Source organism: Culex quinquefasciatus, chromosome 3 (genome assembly GCF_015732765.1).
Source record: "Culex quinquefasciatus strain JHB chromosome 3, VPISU_Cqui_1.0_pri_paternal, whole genome shotgun sequence".
NCBI lineage: Eukaryota > Metazoa > Arthropoda > Insecta > Diptera > Culicidae > Culex > Culex quinquefasciatus.
In genome coordinates this window covers 109,097,322-109,115,490 of record NC_051863.1, presented here as the reverse complement: position 1 = coordinate 109,115,490, position 18,169 = coordinate 109,097,322, and the positions used below count along the sequence as shown (strand labels likewise).

The following is an 18,169-nucleotide window of genomic DNA, read 5'->3' as shown; positions in this document are numbered from 1 at the left end:
TTTAGATTTATACAAATCAATCTTTATATAGAACTTATTAACCTGAAAATATCAATTTTTCAATTTTACATTCTGTAGCCCTAAAAATTAAAATATTATTGTAAACCAGCATAGAAATTAGAAAAGTCAAAGAAATTAATTAAAAGCAATCAACAGAGAGTCGTTGAACGCCAAATGTACAGTAATCAGATTTTCATTAATTCGAATATTGGAATAAATTTAGCTACAATTAAGAAATAAGGGTTTGACATTTTAAATCCCTCTAAATTTATCTAAATCCCTTTAAAAACTCAACCAACCATAAAAGTTACTTTTTTACCTGACGGGTAGACTTTCAGGTATATCCAAATTACCCCACAAGCCATGTCCAAATTACCCCCGTAGCATATGTAATCATAAATTGCAATTTTCGATGATAAAAATGAATAAAATGCACAATTTGTATACGTGCATATCTCAGGAATCGTCCAAGCAACCTCCTTAAACAAAAAACGTCCACTTTATTGCCTTATAAACCCTGCCAAATCATATTTCCCAACCCTCAAATATAAGAACTTAAGGCAGTACCAACCGGCCTTTGGAAACTTTTACATATTATACCAAAACTACTTAACCTATTCCAACATTTTTGGTTTGTCCATACTCCTAGGCCATTACTAGTACTAGCCTTATCACTTAAATTGCCGTTTTCACTTTATATCCGAAGAAAACGTGATTTTTAAAGGGGTGTCCAAATTACCCCCACTGTCCATATTACCCCAAACTCCCCTACTGTTTAAATTCAAATTCGTCAATTCACCTCTGTCGTGATCGTTAGAGTTTTGCTAGTATAGAATGGTTCAAAACATGGTGCCGATGCTGAAATTCATGTTTGAAATGAAATAATTTAAAATACTTTATAATATTCAAAACCGGATAGTCGAGATCAAATCACGGGATATTTATGTTTTATTATTGAATATAGTTTTGATATTTTTCTTTTTTTTGCAGAATCAATTTCGAGTAATTCTCGATTGCACTTGCACGTTTTTGGATTAAGGGCACGGTTTTCAACATCAAAGAAAAAAGAACACCCCTAGTTTAAATAATCTCGCAAAAAAAAAGTACAATCCCTCAAGGTAAATCGTTTTAGTGGAATTTTCATTTCGTTTTGGCCTGCGTGCTAATCGTACGGTTTGACTTCTTCTTTTAATAACATGTTTGCTGTATTTTTTCTTGGCATGATTTGTTTAATTTTAAAATAATTTAAACTGCGTGTCTCACTGGATAAATTTGGTCGTGTTTTCTTAGAATTCTTTGTACAATTTCAGGGCATTAAACCGTAATCATGTACTCCAAGATGAAATGCAATCAAAGCTATCTAGCATCGTTTAAGACTTGAATATCCTACATTCTGATTGTATTTTAGTCAACAAAGGAATGATAGAATGGATTTATTTCGAAGAGTTAAAACTACGAACAAAATTTGATTCTCGGAATCACGTTCAATATCGATCGAATGATTTTATTGAAACATGTGTTTAAAAACTCGCCGCTTTTTAGTATCCGTGCTTTTTGTATCCTCCCTGTCCATGGCCGTGTTCGTGTCCCTGTAAATACGTGAAAAATTAATCATGGTTCAACAATTTCTTGATTTTGATTGAACCCACGTGCCCTCCGCCATGTCCACCCTGTCCTCCTTGACCGAAACCTTGCTGGCCATGTCCTCCTTGTCCGAATCCTTGCTGACCATGACCTCCCTGTCCGAATCCTTGCTGTCCGTGGCCACCGCCCTGGCCAAATCCTTGCTGTCCGTGGCCACCTCCTTGTCCGTGGCTACCACCCTGGCCGTATCCTTGCTGTCCATGGCCTGTGGTAAATAAAATCAATCATTTCTGGACTTATTTTTATTAGGTCCTATACACTGCCCCTGATCCCATATGTCCCATATGCAGTTTCATCGCTTTTGAGTTATTGATGCAGTTTGGTTCAAAATCGTGTGATCTTTCAGAAAAGCCTACAACATCCAGTACTTTGTTCTAGAAATCAGGAAGAAATCCAGTTTTTTCACGAAAACTTAACACGTAGCCTTTTGTGTGGGACAAACTTCAAATCTGGAGTTTTTTGATACCCCTGACTCAAGGCGGTTTCAAAAACACCCAAAAAGCAAATACTGGAAATGTGGTTAATTTGGACCTTTTCAAAATAAAATACTCCAGAAATGCGTTTTTCTCAGCTTGCTGTTTTTGCATATGTGACATCTATTGAGTGTATCCCTTTTACACCTCATGTCAGTCAATGACCATCGGAGTAAGCGGAATACGCTCAATATTTACTTTTGATGATAGGATCTTATGAAAAAAGTCAACATTTGTAACTTCATGAAATTGTGAACCAAGAAAAAATATCGAGCTGTCAAATCGCAACATTTTCTGTGAAGTGTGCTGTGTAATTTTCAAAAAAAAAATCAAATTATTCGCTCTACAGCATTGCCTTGGCGTTCTCGATTCCGAGATTCCTACTCGAAACTAGGTGTCCGAAGAGTTGATTGTTGAGGCAATTGCAAACCTCTTTTTACACCTAAGCTTCCATCCACCCCGGGATTCGAACTGACAACCTTTGGATTGTTAGTCCAACTGCCTACCAGCGACTCCACCGAGACAAGACCCAGGGAGACGACTCCTACACCTGGACTGAGCTAACGACCTAACCCTCTAGGTTAGACCGGGGCCAACATTAACTTCCCCGTCCGACGGAAGGCGTGGTCAGATAAATCTCGTCTCGAAAAATGCCACCGGAACCGTCTGGGATCAAACCCAAGCCGACTGACGCTTACCCCTACACCACGGTCCACGGATTGAAAAGTCGAATATTACCTCTCTTATGATGTAATTTTTCCCCAATTTAGAATGAAAAAGTGACATTACACCAGTAAAGTGATAAAATTACACATTTCCAGAAGTAAAATTACACCTTTTTTCTGACATAAAAGATGTACCCCTTCCCAGATGTAATATTACCATGGTTTTTTTTTCTGTGTGTGTGTGCATTATTTGTTGTTGTTCTTCAGCTTCTTGATGATATAAGTGTGCATTATTTGGTTTTGGAAATTTTATCCTAATAGAACTTACCGCCCTGACCGAATCCTTGCTGCCCATGGCCACCACCCTGTCCGTATCCTTGTTGACCGTGTCCTCCCTGACCAAAGCCTTGCTGTCCGTGTCCGCCCTGGCCTGTGAGAGATGAAAGTCATAAACCAAATTATTTTATATGTCTGTGAGAATTTACAGGGATAAACTACAAAGTTACTTATTTACTACATGTTTTTCCCCTTTTTATTTGTCCGTTATCTAGACCTTAAAAAGTTAGTACTCTTGCCAATCCGATCGATGCTTCCCTTCCGTTCGTTAGTCACAGTACAAGTACAAACAAGTTAATCGCGTGTTTCAAGCTACAAACCTCCACCTCCACCACCACTATTTTTTTGATAACTGCTTTTACCATATCCACCGCTTGAACCACCATGATCAGCAGAGGCCAGCACCAGCACGGCGAAGATCGTCATTATCTGAAAGTATGGAAAAAAAATTCGGTCGTGGTTTTGAAATATTTTTTTGTTAGTGATTTTGAAATAAGTTTTATGAAACCCGTAACAATATGTTTTTTGAACGCCGCACGTTAACCAGAGCCTGGAGCACCACGATACAATCGATATTTGTTTTTGTTCATCCCCTAAGCGACAAGGTTTACAACAAATTTTGATATTGTTAATAACCCGAATCTGCAAGAGACGTGAAGTTTTCGTAGGACAAACATTATTTGGCCAGTATAGGTTAAGATACATGCAATATTAGGGTGTAACAAAATAGTAGTTTATGCAACAAGTTGCAAAAAGAGGATTTTTTCAGCACGAGTCGTACATTTATCCAACGAGGTTCACCGAGTTGGATAAATACGAAGAGTGCTGAAAAAATCATGTTTTGCAACGAGTTCATACAATATTTTTTTGCAATTCCAAACAACACACACTGAGTGAAATTTTATGTCAAATTTTCATTTTTTTTTTTGTCAATAAGGCTGGTACAAATACCCCCCCCCCCCCCCTCCTCCAATGTTGGCCCGAAAAATCAGGGGGCGAAAAAAAATTTTTTTTTTTCAAAAAACTTCAATATTTTTATGAAAATTTAAGTGCAATTAGTTAAAATCAATTTAAAATGAATTCCCCTGCGTTTAGAATCATTTTTAGCATGTTTGGGTTGATTTAAAAATCTTTTGAATTTTTGAAAATTTTCGATGTCTACTATCGCTAAAGTTTTTTTTTTGCTAAAATTTTTGTTTTCGTCACATTTTACATGTTTTGAAAATTTTTATTGCAAAACAATTGAACTAGTGTAAAATACACTTTAAAACACTTTTTCCATGCAAATGTTGAAACTATGGCATGTTATTTTAATATTTTTTTTTTATTTTTTTGCTCCCCCTCGACACCAGCCAGAGCCGAGGGACAAAAACTTTTAAAAATATTTGCATCGGCCTAAATCGTTTAAATCAAAAAAATCTTGAAAAGTGTTACTTTTCGAAACAAGTGCTGAAAAGTTCAACTTTTCAGCACCCATTTGAGTGCTGAAACGTAGAACTTTTCAGCATTTATTTTGAAAATTGTTGCTATTCGATTCTGTTATTTTTGGTACAGAAAAGAAGGCTATTTCGTCGTTCAAGTATGACAGGAAAAGTAAGTAATTTCACGACGGAATTGCAAAAATTATTTTTTTGGCAACATTTCATAATGTCTTAAACAAGTGTTCTGTTTCAAAAGGTTAATCTAAAAATTCCAGGCTATATCTTAGGAGCAGTCTGATCAACAATGCCAAAACAAATTGTAGAAAATTCGCTCAGCCTTATTTTTTGCATACTTTTCCTGCATGAGGTATTTTGAATTGCAAAAAAGGGTAATTAAAAAATGTTGCATCTTTGCATGACCAGCCATTAAATTTGAATTAATACTTGTTTGAAAGAACCAATGAAGCAATGTAAATGCTTGGCCAAAAATCATCCAACAATAAAAATGGAAACAACAATAAAAAAAATGGAAAGAGAATGCAAAATTCTAACAAAAAATATTTGTGAATTCATTATCGTCATAGCTCAAGAAAAAAAAACTTTTTCGCTGATTTCAACCTAATTATATCTGGAACCTGCCTTGGCATCTGCTAATTACCTGATATCATTCAGATAAAGTCGGAGACATGATGATCTGTAAGAGACGAACTCCGGAATAAAATATCCGAAGCACAAAGGCACCCAAACTGAATCAGCACAAACAAGATTTTAAAGTTACATCACAATCAACACAGCAGATCAAAATTATTGAGAGCTGTACAGAATCTCACTACCGGTTTTTGCTCTTGAGAACTTGTTTCTATTTTAGTAATATTTTTTTTAAAGTGTTTTAATTTAATATTCAGCTGGAAAATTCTCTATTGTAGGAAGCTGTTTGTCACTGAATGAATTGGAATCTAAATTATTGAACTTTAATTTAAATCCACTGGCACTCAGAAATCTTACTAAACCTATGAGGCACTCATGAACTCACCATCAATTTGGCCATCCTGTCGTCAATCTGGTTGTGAATCTTCGCTTGAAATAGAACACTAAAGCTTTCAACTGGTCGCGGGTAGGAACTGCTAGGATTGGGTTTCCTTCAGCAACTGAACTGGCAACAACGGGTTGATAATGGTTTTTATAGGAGATGCAATCAGAAACCAGAATTTGCATCTGGAGGAGCTTTGTGCAAGTACTGGTGGAACAGCCGGGCGAGATTTAATTATGTATGCCGGTGGTGTGTGGGCAATACCGCCGGCGAATACCAAATACACACGTCCCGTGTGTAAGATTGTATATAAAACATTGCAGTACATTTGGGCGTTCGTCATTTATATTGGCGACCAATCAACAGGTTGTAAGGATGAGAAGACTAATATATACGAGGGAGGTTCATTGGTGTTAGGTGCAAGAAATATCTATGATGAATCCTATTTGGTCGGTTAACGCATTTTGTATTATGTATTTTGAAGTGATATCAACCATATGAGGCAAACGACAACAGTTAAGGAATTGATTATGACGTCAATGAAGCTTCTCAGACCTTCCAAAATAGAGATTAACCCAATTTGATAATGTTTTTGTGTTAAACTTGTTTTCGTCACCAATTTTCCTTTCTTATGAAGGCGAGGCTTTAAAACCCTGCACTGAAAAACAAATATTAACAATATTAACAAACAAGATTGTAGACCTACTTTACAGTGGAAAGGCAATAACACGAAACCCGAAAACTGAATCTTTAGAAGAAATTTTCTGATCGATTTGGTGTCTACAACAATATTTTAGATTTTTTATATTTTTTTTTATCGATTGAGTTTAAATTCCCAAAATAACAAAAAGCCATTAGTTTTCGATTTTTTACACGTTTAAGGTGTGTATGTGTGCTACACCGAGAACTGGGCATCGGCAAACGAGAGGATAAAGAGCACGATTCGGTAGTAAAATGGTACTGTGTGCGGACGGAGAGGATAAATCCCGAAACTACCGAGAGTACTTTACTCATGGGTTCATCTTCAAAAAAAGTTCATCTATCAAAAAAAAAAAAGTACCGGTACCGAGACTCGAACCCAAGACCTTCGCATATTGAACCGTGCCTTTGCCGTATGGGCCACCATGGTTCGGTGACTAAGTGGCGGTCATTTGTCCATGTAAGCCACTCATAGAGTGAACTGTTCCAATGAAGGAATGAACACGTGAGAGGACTATACTCTCGCCAAATAGCACTTTCCTCACGTTTCTTTTCGTGAGGACTATCCCCTCATTCTTTAACTTTGGGTGTACCATTCAAACGGGACCACGCGGCCGCTTCTTACAAATTGAGTTGTTGACATGTATTTTTAGATTTTTACATTCTATTCATGCAAATAACTCACATTTGGCATTTGGAAGATATAAACTCTGCCGAGCTTCGGTGACTCATTTCTACGCTGGCTAGCCGAGCGCAAGGTACCTCAGCTTAAATCGACAAGCCCCGTCCTGAAGAACGTTTACATCAATCGGATTTAAACGTTATTTAGAACTTCTGGACCCTTGTCAAATGGACAAAGATCCAGCGCGTATATAGTAGCAACAGTATTCCTAATTGCAGTCATAGCTCCCCAAGCCATGATGGCGTAGTGGTTAGCATTTTTACTTACGAATCCAAAGGAAGGGGGATCGAACCCAACTTCGAGTGACTTTGATTTTTCGTTTATATTCAAGTATTTCTAAGTTTTAAACTTCCTCGTTGGGAGCAGATGAGCACTGAACCCAGGACCATTCGCTTACAAAGCGAACACCGTAACCAGTCAGCCACGGCCGCTCCCGATTTTTTTACATGTTTAAGGTAGCTAGAAAAAACATTTTTGTGCTAGATTTTAGGATGGTGCGAAATCAAACACCGTCAGTGGGAGTGACTATAGGTAAAAAACGACAAAATCCGTAAAAAATCACATTGACCCAATCACACGCCCAGGCACAACTTTTTTGTTCAAAAGAGGTGTTTTTTAGAAAAAATCGAACAGATTTAAAAAAAAAGAATTCTTCCCAGACTCTAAATTAAACTCTAAATTTTGTGAATAAAGATTTTCTCATTGCCACCCTGAGTATACAACTCGCGTTATCTCGGAACTATTGAATACTGAATTTCGAATCTTTAAAAAAGTAGAAAACGGTGCCCTCTGTAAATAAAAGAATTGTAGTTGCAAATTTGCCTTTGCATCTAAAATTATTTTCAAAATTTTGTTAGACAATTTTTACCATAAAATAACTAAAAGCTTTTTAACTAGATTTTGCACCATTTTTTTAGTTCTCTAAAAATCTTTTTTTTTGCGTTTTGAGAATTTCAAAAACTAAAAAAAAAAATTCTTGCGTATACCATTTCTTTCTGGAAACTCCTAATCATAACCTATATCTTTGTTGAAGATACCAAATCGATCGGAAAATCTATTCTCTAGAAACTGATTTTCGAATTTCACAAGCTCATTTTTTGTGACCAGCTCGCAAAATTGTATGGAGCCTTGTATGAAAAAATATTACTCTGCAAAATGGCCATGGACAAAGTTTCTTCCAAATAAAAGATGCAAAATCAAAATTGTAAAAAAGTTTGAGAAATTCTCGAGAATGACTAACAAGGCTCCATAGAATTATTCGTGCTGTTCATACAAAATGGGCATGTGAGGTTTGGTAATCAACTAAAATTGATTTTGCTACAAGGATCGTACACTTGGACAATTTGGGTAAGACTTGCGCCACGCGCCGAACAAATCCTGATCTGCGATGTTTTTTTGCAATTTTTTTCCATACAAACTAAAACGCTCAACCGCGAATTCTAAACCGGATTTTGTCCAAAATTGTTACTGATGCTTATTTTTGCGAAATTTTCTTGTCACCCTAATGTTCAATCATTTTTGAAAATTTTTGTAGGCTAGTTTTATTCAAAGTAATTAAAGTACATATTCCTCAATTGTTTATTTACATTCAATTTAACAATTAAACTACGCATTCCTCAGTAAACGTGTAGTGACTAAAGTACGTGATTGATATGTGAAATCATGTGGTAAGGCGATAGTGGGATTAAATTTCGAATTAAAATTGCTATTCTTGACGAACGTTTCAGTTAAAGATTTAAATTTCGGTTTTTTAAAAAATCAGTGGTCTATTACACTTCTATCTTTTTTTTTGTTCAGAAGTTATGGTGGTTTTGAAAATAGGGGTTTTCGAACAAGTGGTGATATGCAAAACTTTTGGATGGAGCCAATAAACATGGGTGGTAATAATAGATTCCAAATCAACAAAAAATCAAAACAGGAGATAAAATAATTTATTTTTCTGGGCACCTTAACTGGCATGGTAAATTATAAAGTCAGCCTTCAGTATTCTAATCACTTCAATAACAAAATATATAGAGTACAGTCATTCTTAGATAGTGGATTGGGTTCTGAGCGTTATCATCGGGGGGATGGCAACCCTATTCCCACCAAAGCAATCTGACAACAGTCGACATTAGCACGGTTGTCAAATAAGAGCCCACAACAAAAGCACTAGCTGTCAAATGGTAGCCCATAACAAATCATTGTTTGGGTTTTTGATCTTCAAATTTCCCGCAATTCAGACGATAAATACCTGAAAAAACACGTGAATTGTGTTGCTGATGGCTAATTGTATCATATCCTTGGAGATTTCATCCCAATATTGGCTGAAAATTCATATCGAAAAAAGTGATTTTTCTGTTTACCCTTTTTTGCTTTTTTTCATTTGGTCGATCAAACAGTGCGCCGGTACACTGTGAATCGGCATTACACATTTTTCGGTTTGGTTTTACACATTTGCATGGGACTTTTGAGTTTAAACAGGATAACACACTTCGTGTTACCAAAGTAATGTGAATAATACTGATTCTGAGTGTTTGTTATCTGAACTTCCAAGATGGCGGCTTCTTCGCTACCCCCTGGTTATCATCGAAAATTAAAAACATTGCAAACATCTGCAGCCGACAGTGCGCGTTGTAGCTTGTAAATAATCAGAACACCGTGGCAATGAAATAAAACAAGAATATTATTTACGTTGTCCTGCAAGTATATGCATGTGGCACGAGCAACCAGATTGTCGATCAGATGGTGGTTCCCTTAAACCGGGAATCTTGGAATTTTCTGTGACGTGTCAACCAGATGGCCGTTCTTTTTGTATGGTAAACAGAAATTATTCAAAGTTGTGTTGTTTTTGGTTTAATCACATTTATTTTGTTTTACTTCGATTAATGTCCTCCGCGACCATGTCCATGTCCATGCTGTTGTCCGTGCCCGTGTCCGTGGCCGGCTCCGAAGCCTTGGCCATGACCTCCGTGACCGCCTATTGATAAGATATGAAAGTGGTTTTGTTAATTTGTGTTAATTTTATATATTTAAACGGTAAGGGATTTCACCTCCGTAAGCTTGAGCACCATGACCTCCGAAGCCCTGTCCTTGTTTTTGTCCACCATGTCCACCGAATCCTTGCTGCCCGTGTCCTGTTGAAATGGGAAAATGAAATTTGAAGTGATTTTATTTTTTTTTTAACCCTCTAACGCCCATGGTTACTCCAGAGCACCACTAATTTTTGTCTTCAAAATGAAATTTCTCTGCAACCATGCAATTTTTCAACCTGGTTCAACCTGCATTAGTTTGTATAGAATGTTAACGTATAACCATTAAAATTTCATCCGATTTGGTTGATCCAGTTACGAGTAATGTAGAAAAACGTAAAAAATCTCGATTTTGCTCTGGGCGGGAAGGGGTTAATGTGAATTTATTTGAACATACCGTGTCCTCCGAATCCTTGCTGTCCGTGGCCATGTCCGTGCTGGGCACTAACAATGGCAACAAGAGCCACCAACAGGGTGAAGATCTGAAAATGTAAAACAAAATATTTTAAATAAGTTTTTTAGTTTATTCAACACAGATCATAACATCTAAATTGAACAATATATCCTCTATTGATTAATTGAGAAATGTTCAAATAACATTAAACCGCCAAATTTTAGTGTATAAAATCCAGACAAAAAAATATATATTCAAACTAATTATTACTTATGACATTATTACTTATGAACTTTTTTCCTTTAACGCCGGAAATTAAAATGTTGTTTCACTCACATAATTTCAATGGAACGCACAAATTTACTATATCTTCCAATACTTCATGCTTTTGTGATACATAGACATTTCAATCCCACTTAAAAAAATGTTACATGAGAAAAAAAGTTATATCGAATTTACAGCTTATTATGGTATACTTTCATGATACACTCTCTTCTTGTAATAGTCACACAAAAATATCAAATAACTGTTTAGTAAACAATTACAATTTGAACAAAAAACATTCATTTACAATACTGGTTTCAATCAACATCACAACTCACACCTACCAGAGTAAATTTGGCCATTCTAGTTGATTTTCACTTATTTTTTTTAAACTTTTAAACTTCCAAGCTTTACGATTTTATGCTGAGATTTAGACGTATACTGATGCTCCGGTTATGTGCCCCACCAGCTTTTATACCGATCGACCAAAAATTTCGGTTTGTTGTTGTTTGCCGGCCCACTGAACTCGAATTTTTCGACCGACCGTTGAAGATCAGCCAAAAACGAACATCTCAATAAATAAGCAGCAAGAAATGAAAAAAAAACAATCCTCCCCGGTCCAAGTCTATTTTTCGTGGTCAAATGTTATCATAAACCGTGCGAGGTATGTTTTGGCTAGTCCATGGTGCAGGGGATTTTTGCCACATTAAATACTTCCGCGGAAATTTGAACCGGGGGCTCTCTCTCTCTTGTTTACAAACAGCCGCAGGCATCGTTGATAACCCCCAACGAATGAATGGCGATCCACAATACTGCGCTGTACCTTACCGAAGAGAGACATCAACAACACGTTTTGGGGGGATTGTTTGCCGTTCCTCTACAACGATCATTTTGACTGGACAAATATTATGTTGTCACTCGATTTTCGTTCTTGAAAGTGCTCTTCGGTAGCATTTGTCTTCTTTTTTTTTGAGCCAATAATCCATAATTGAACTTGAGAACCTACTTGAAACGTTTGGATTTAATAGGAAGTTTTGGCACAAGTTAAGCTTTCCTTAGGAGTCCTAAGAAGAATCGTCGAACATTTGTCTATATTTCACCCCACAGTTAACAGTTCAAAATATTGACATCTTTCAAACCGAAAGTGTCTAATTTGGTCAATTCTACCAAAAGTTAGGAAATTTTCGAGATACAATAGGGTGAAAATGACTACCCGAGCGTTAAGTGTAAATCTAATTTAATCTAATCAAACCCTAGCGCAGCCAATCTTTCGAAGGGATCCTGGAGAGTGCCTTAGATTAGATTACGCATATCGCTCTTCTTGTCATTTATTACCATTTCTGGAGCAATATTTGAAAGGGGCGCTAAGAAATCGCTCTTACGGCCTTTTGTCCCATTTAAACACGTGTAATGAAAGGTGCTCCAGATTTTAGTGCACCATTCCATTGTAATGCATTGAAACATCACAGACGTTAAAGCGGCCAGGCCTACTGCGTAAAGTTGTACCGCAGAGAGATGATCCGTTGAAGTGGGTTGCGTTTGAGCACTTTTTTAAATTTTTTATTTATTTTTTTGTATGGAAAACTGTTCAGAAGCATATTGACCATTATGGCAATAATTAAAAATATCGGTAGCGTTTAGGGTAGATGCTTCCGTTAAATTTGGATATAAACCATTGATATTTTGTGCTTTCTGGAGCTCAGGGAAGCAATGATCACAAAAATGTAAATTTTGCATACACTAATTAAAAATTACAACAATTTATTCAAAATAAAAAATTGGGTTTTCCAAAAATTTCAAACTAAATGCCTTTTATTGCTCAAAATGCTCTCTCTGTATCATCTCTTCTACTGTGCAGAGCCTTAATTAAGATTACTATTCTTGAGTAACTCATTGAACAGACGTATGTGTCATTCCGTTGAAGATTTTTTTTTCTTCAAAAGGTTTAATTCCTCACATATGGGTGTGAAAAGCATACTTCATATTGCTTTTATATGCTTTAATCAATTTTGTGCAAAACTTGTAAGATCATTTCAAAACATAGGAATCATTTCCCAACTGCCTTCTTGACCCACATAGTCTGAGCGCGATAACGTGTGGCAAAATATAAACTTAGTCGAACGTCGTCAAGTCAGCAAAAACAATTTAATTCAAACGGAAGAAATTCAAATTTGAAGCACCGACAAAGTAACCGGAATGGACCTGGCATGTGTGTGTGCAGAAAGAGAGTAAACATAAGTTTCGATCAAAGACCGGCAAGATCGGATCGGATCAAGTGCCGGTGAACTTGGCGTGCAGGTTGCGAATTGCCTTCGGGTAAATATAGGTATATACGGCGAGGATCGATACGGCATTATTACGCAGGAGAAGAAGAAGATCCTCTGTAAATAGACAGGTTGATTTCCTCCAGCTCACAAACACAGCTCGGGGTTTGAACACATTCAAAGGAGAATGTTTTACTCATACCCAGAGGGTGTCCGCGGGACAAACAGCTCAGATTGAAACAGGTATCGATTTCAGGGGGGAACCACGGGAAATACCCGAAATTCGATTGAGACGAAATCGAACTGCCTGGACGGGTTTTTGCAAATATGGTTTTGTTTTGGTCGATCAAACTTAGTTTACGGTTATCAAGAAAGATCAACAGTAATAAGATCTTGGCAGGAAGAGAAGCGTTATGTAATAAAGAAATGCCGAGTCATTGAATCCATTATCGTAAAACTTTGACGACTGGTATAACAAATGATCTCTTACAGAATATTGAAAGAAAAAGTCAAGTAACGACGACTGATCAGTTGGGATTTCCACTCTGAATGTACCTAATAAATAACCATTTTTAATGCCGATAAAACTACGGACAAACCACTTATTCGGCACCGGTCGTCTTTTGATTGTCCTTCTCCTATTTGGTGTTTAATTTCGTGATAGGATCAAAGTGATGATCATGTTCTACCGAAAGTGAAATTTTATACTTAGCAAAATTTTAGTGAATAAGTAGTCTTCTGAGGTTACAGCTTGTTAAGGATAATATATTCAATTTATGAAACTTTAGTTACAATTCTTCGACAGAGAAATCAAATTAAGGGCACACAGCAACCAAGGAAGTTGTTGTTTTCTTATTGTAAAATTGTTGAACTTACGGACCCAATCCTGAAATAATTTGATTATAAAAATTGTCAATTTTTGTTATAAATCGTTATCAATAGAGTAGCTTAGGGGATGAATAAAAAAATATATCGATAGTTCCCGTAGTTTTGAAGATACTTAGTGAAGCCGTTGATCATTTTTGAAGATAATTGATCATCACTCTAAAATAATCTGTATTGAATTCAATTTAACGAACTTCTGCACCAAAATTAATCTGCATGTGCCGGTTGTTGCCTTCTTGAAGCCACAAAAAGAATTTTGGATCCAAATCAAATGTGCTTCAAAAATTTATATAATTTTGTGGCACAGTCGTTGACGTCCTAGTTGGCAATCATTGATTAATGACGATTTCCATAACTTCGCAAGGAATGGGATAATCGTTAACAAAAAGTATCAGCATGTGTAGGGCACTATTCTAAACAACTTCTAGAAGGAATTTTGTCAAAATATTGAAAGCGACGCAAAATTTATATCTTTGAACGAAAAATCATGGCAATGATGTAAGTCTTCACGTGAAATGTCTGTTACACCGTTAACACCGTTCGTGTGAAACCAGTTTAGTTTGTAGCCGAAACACTTTTACTGTGTTTAACATAATTATATTTATACAACCATTCCACGTCAAACAAGCAGGATCCGAATCAAAAGTGTTGGGCAAAACAATAATAACCCGCGATTAGGCGATGTTCCTATCCCAAAATGGGGTGGTTCGAAAAATGCCGTTTTAAAACGATTTTTGTAAAACAATTTGAATTGAAACAATTTTAGCTCGATACGTTTCAGAAGGACATTATGTTGTAGTTTTGATGAAAAATATTAAGACATTTCAAAAACATTGCTTAGTACATTGAAAGATCAAATAAAAACTAACATGATCCATCTCTTTGCTTGATCCTTCCTCACTACTTCCTAAAAATTAATCCGGAAATATTTTTCATCTGAATGATTAATTCTTTGGGAAGTACGTCATAACTTAAACAGGGTTGCCAGATTCAGACTCGTTTGGAAGGTCTCTCGATTACCTTTCCAACAAAAGGTCGGTTGATGGATCTTGATTTTTTCATAAACAAATAAGGGAGATCCGCCGGCTTTAAAAAAGAACATAAATATAACTTAAGTGTTCATAACTTGAGACAGGGTTGCCAAATCTTTAATGTTTTGATTTTGTTGGATGGTATTTTAATCAATTTCTGGCCATTTATGTAACATCTCGAATTATGAGAAAACACGTTTTGGTTTAAATCCCCCCGAAGTTATACCGAAAGGTGGCCCCGGGGGGAAAAAGGGCCCGGCGATCAAGGAATTGTTTAGTGGGTCGGGAATAACCCAGGTCTGGTAGCAGATTCCGACCATTCAAAAAAACACACACACACACAACTCCCACACACAAAAGACCCGGGGTCGTTAAAGTGGATTGCTTAGCTTTTATGGGAAAAACTGCTTTTCACTAAAACTGCAATAACTTGAAAATTTGAGCGATGACCTGTACTTTTTTGGGTACTAAAAGGTGGAAGCTAACTTAATTTAACAAATGTATGTTACAGTAATCCGGGACCGTGGTGTTAGGGGTAAGCGTGGAGACGAGATTTGTGAGACCACGCCTTCCGTCGGATGGGGAAGTAAATGTTGGCCCCGGTCTAACCTAGAGGTTAGGTCGTTAGCTCAGTCCAGGTGTAGGAGTCGTCTCCCTGGGTCCTGTCTCGGTGGAGTCGCTGGTAGGCAGTTGGACTAATAATCCAAAGGTCGTCAGTTCGAATCCCGGGGTGGATGGAAGCTAAGGTGTAAAAAGAGGTTTGCAATTGCCTCAACAATCAAGCCTTCGGACACATAGTTTCGAGTAGGAATCTCGCAATCGAGAACGCCAAGGCAATGCTGTAGAGCGAATAATTTGATTTGATTTCAAAAAGCTTTAATTTAATATCGTTGTGCGGATAGGCTGATAGTTGAAATTACGGCCGAGCTTCCGTGGCCGTGAGGTTACGGGTTTCGCCTTGTAAGCGGAAGGTGATGGGTTCGATTCCTGTCTGGCTCGGCAAAGTCAGATCCCTTCAAAGAGCAAATCTGCTCACTGGGAATACTGACCGGTAGGGGATGAGTTTTGACTAACGGCGTGCTGGGTTTCCAATCCAGAGATCTTGAGTTCGATTCTCGTACCGGGATGATGAAAAAAAAAAAAATTAGAATAATTCCCTTTGTTTGACATACCCAAAATTTATCAAAAAGGCATTTTTATGACATTCTAGTCGATACAAGTGCAATTTTGGAATGCATCCGTTACGCACTTTCTAGAAAATTTCCAATAGTGTTGTGTAAGTCTAGCTATGTTGCTTTCTTACAAACATGTTCTGCAACAAATAGACCAGTTCAAATGGCAGGTAATAAAGTTATGCCTTCCCCCACAACAACCTTCAGTTGAAGTTCAACCACGTCCGGACGTACTACTTAAACCCGAAAACCGCAGTTTCCCGTAAAGTGAAGGAATATTCAAAAAAATAAATAACAATGAATCTTCGGTGGTTATTTTTGGTGGCATGTTTCGGTTGCATCTTTCACGCATCACACGGATCGATCATCAACAGGGCGATCGAAGCCCAAAAGGCTCTTATAGAACGTGAGGAAGCCTTTGTGGAGGAGACTCGAAATGCGATCCGGGACCGAACCGATCGAGCGATGGAGTCCGCCAGACAGCTCCTGCTGAGTACGGCTGAGCGGATGATCCAAATTGCGACCTATCCGATCCGGTACGGAGGTCAACTCGCTGGCCAATCGAGGCAACTGTTGAGCAGCGCACGGGAGCGGCTACTCTCGTTTAATCCAGTGGCGTTTTTTACTGATCCTGGCACATCTACCGAAGCTGTTATTATCCATCAGGAGGAAGACGACATGCCGTATTTGGAAAAAATGGAGATGCGAATGGCAGCCATGCCCAAGAGAAAGCCAGAGGATGTGGCTTTCGATGCACCGGCCTTAGAGTGAGATATTTTGATGGTAGTTTTTGTGTGTGAATTGAGCTCAACCAGAAATTCTTTTGCAGGATGCTATCGAATGATGTTCACGGTGACGAAAAAGTGGCTGTTAGTAATGATTGAAGAGTTTAGGAAAAAAATACATGAATTGACGCTGAAAAAAATCGGTCTTATTTACAATTTCTTTTGAATTACGTTTCACACGAAGCAAAATCCGTTGCTCACTGTCTCTTTAACAATATTAACAATATTAGAGTGGAGTTTTGTTGTTCCTTGAGGTTTTGAACTATCAAAAGTGTACTTTAAACAGTTCGTTGTGAACATAAGTTATCACCTAAGAATTTATTTGTCTAAATTTGTGTTAGAGGGGGTGACGTTGGATGAAACTAAGATGATGCTCAAATACAAAGAATGGGTCAAAACAAGTCATCCACCAGTTTAACTTCGTTTCAATTACACCGTCAAAAAAATTGCCTACGTAGGCTTAACTCGAGGTCCCCAGAAACACAAAAACGAACAGAGCTACGGGCATTTGGAATTTTTCAAAAATAATTAAACTGGGCTGAATGGGAATTAGTGCGATTCGCTTCTCCTACATATTAAAAGCAATTTTTGGATTCTATGTAACGTGCAACGGACCGCCCTAATTCTACATACAAACTTTGGAAAAAATCCATTCGGCCCTCAATATAAAAAAAATCGTGTGGAAAATAATCACTGTGACCCAATATCACACCATGGAAAAATGGTATTATGAAAATGTGTTCAAAACGAAATAGAATCGTATATTTCTATCCCCTGGACTAGAGTGAGGTGAATTTTCAGGTTTTAAAATCATGCAGTAAGTTCTAAGTTGCGAAAACTCTGCATGGTAATTTCAAAAGGAATTATCTTTGAATTTATTTTAAATATAATTCTTAATCAATAATTTTCCAAATCGTAACACAAAATCAGGTTTGAATTAATTTCAATCAAAGGAGTTGACAAATCAAATTGTGCCCTCCTCAGTGTATTATTTTCTCTTTTCGAGCAGCCAAATACGCCTTTGGCTGGGCAAATAGCAAGTCAAAACGTGGTGAATTTTATAATCGAGTAGTAGGTTGGCTCACCTTCTTCAGGAAAATCCTTTCGCAAAAAGCACAGAAAAAAATAAACTGTAAGTGTAGTCGTCACCGTTAACCCTCTACTGCCCATTTTTTTTTTTATCCGTGTTCAGAAGATCATTTTGAGCAACTTTTGTTTTACGAAACACTTTCCTTCTCTTGTTTTAAGTTTTTCTTATTTAATTTCTAGTGTTTTAATTTACATTTATCTTGTTTAGTTTATCTTTGTTTTTGGTAGTATTTGGCCTATTCTACCACCTCCTATCATTACATTTTGACTTTCTAAATTTTTCATGTTTCTACAATCATTTTTTAAATGTTTTGCTTGTTTTTC

The 18,169-nt window shown here is 37.0% G+C and overlaps 2 protein-coding genes and 1 long non-coding RNA gene across 5 annotated transcripts; 1 reads left to right on the top strand and 2 right to left on the bottom strand.

Annotated features, from left to right (window-relative positions):
* Nucleotides 1–1,469: 1,469 nt before the first annotated feature.
* Nucleotides 1,470–5,711, bottom strand: LOC6033458 (antifungal protein). Of its 2 annotated transcripts, none has more exons than XM_001843853.2 (5): nucleotides 5,573–5,711; nucleotides 3,439–3,547; nucleotides 3,111–3,212; nucleotides 1,650–1,849; nucleotides 1,470–1,589 (listed from the first exon to the last, which is right to left on the bottom strand). In XM_001843853.2, exons 1-5 carry the CDS (start codon nucleotides 5,585–5,587, stop codon nucleotides 1,539–1,541), a joined length of 477 nt encoding a protein of 158 aa, XP_001843905.2. In that variant the 5' UTR covers nucleotides 5,588–5,711; the 3' UTR covers nucleotides 1,470–1,538. The 2 variants fall into 2 exon arrangements, with proteins under 2 accessions (XP_001843905.2, XP_038119098.1); XM_038263170.1 differs by having other exon boundaries at nucleotides 3,481–3,547.
* Nucleotides 5,712–9,594: 3,883 nt separating this feature from the next.
* On the top strand, nucleotides 9,595–16,886 carry LOC119769712. Of its 2 annotated transcripts, XM_038263169.1 has the most exons (3): nucleotides 9,595–9,748; nucleotides 16,346–16,738; nucleotides 16,801–16,886. In XM_038263169.1, exons 1-3 carry the CDS (start codon nucleotides 9,729–9,731, stop codon nucleotides 16,853–16,855), a joined length of 468 nt encoding a protein of 155 aa, XP_038119097.1. In that variant the 5' UTR covers nucleotides 9,595–9,728; the 3' UTR covers nucleotides 16,856–16,886. The 2 variants fall into 2 exon arrangements, with proteins under 2 accessions (XP_038119097.1, XP_038119096.1); XM_038263168.1 differs by lacking the exon at nucleotides 9,595–9,748 and having other exon boundaries at nucleotides 16,125–16,738.
* On the bottom strand, nucleotides 9,773–11,085 carry LOC119769715. Its single transcript, XR_005278496.1, has 4 exons — nucleotides 10,964–11,085; nucleotides 10,359–10,443; nucleotides 9,983–10,066; nucleotides 9,773–9,909 (listed from the first exon to the last, which is right to left on the bottom strand). It is a non-coding gene; the product is annotated as an uncharacterized LOC119769715 (long non-coding RNA).
* Nucleotides 16,887–18,169: the final 1,283 nt, after the last annotated feature.

Bases quoted from the DNA above. Each gene is read 5' to 3' on its own strand.
- LOC6033458 (XM_001843853.2), bottom strand. The intron at 3,213-3,438 runs GTTTGTAGCTTG...CATCTCTCACAG, and splicing joins TAGTGGTGGTGGAGGTGGAG to GCCAGGGCGGACACGGACAG. The intron at 1,850-3,110 runs GTAAGTTCTATT...TATTTACCACAG, and splicing joins GCAAGGATTCGGTCAGGGCG to GCCATGGACAGCAAGGATAC.
- LOC119769712 (XM_038263168.1), top strand. From the start codon at position 16,269: ATGAATCTTCGGTGGTTATTTTTGGTGGCATGTTTCGGTTGCATCTTT. The intron at 16,739-16,800 runs GTGAGATATTTT...ATTCTTTTGCAG, and splicing joins TTCGATGCACCGGCCTTAGA to GATGCTATCGAATGATGTTC.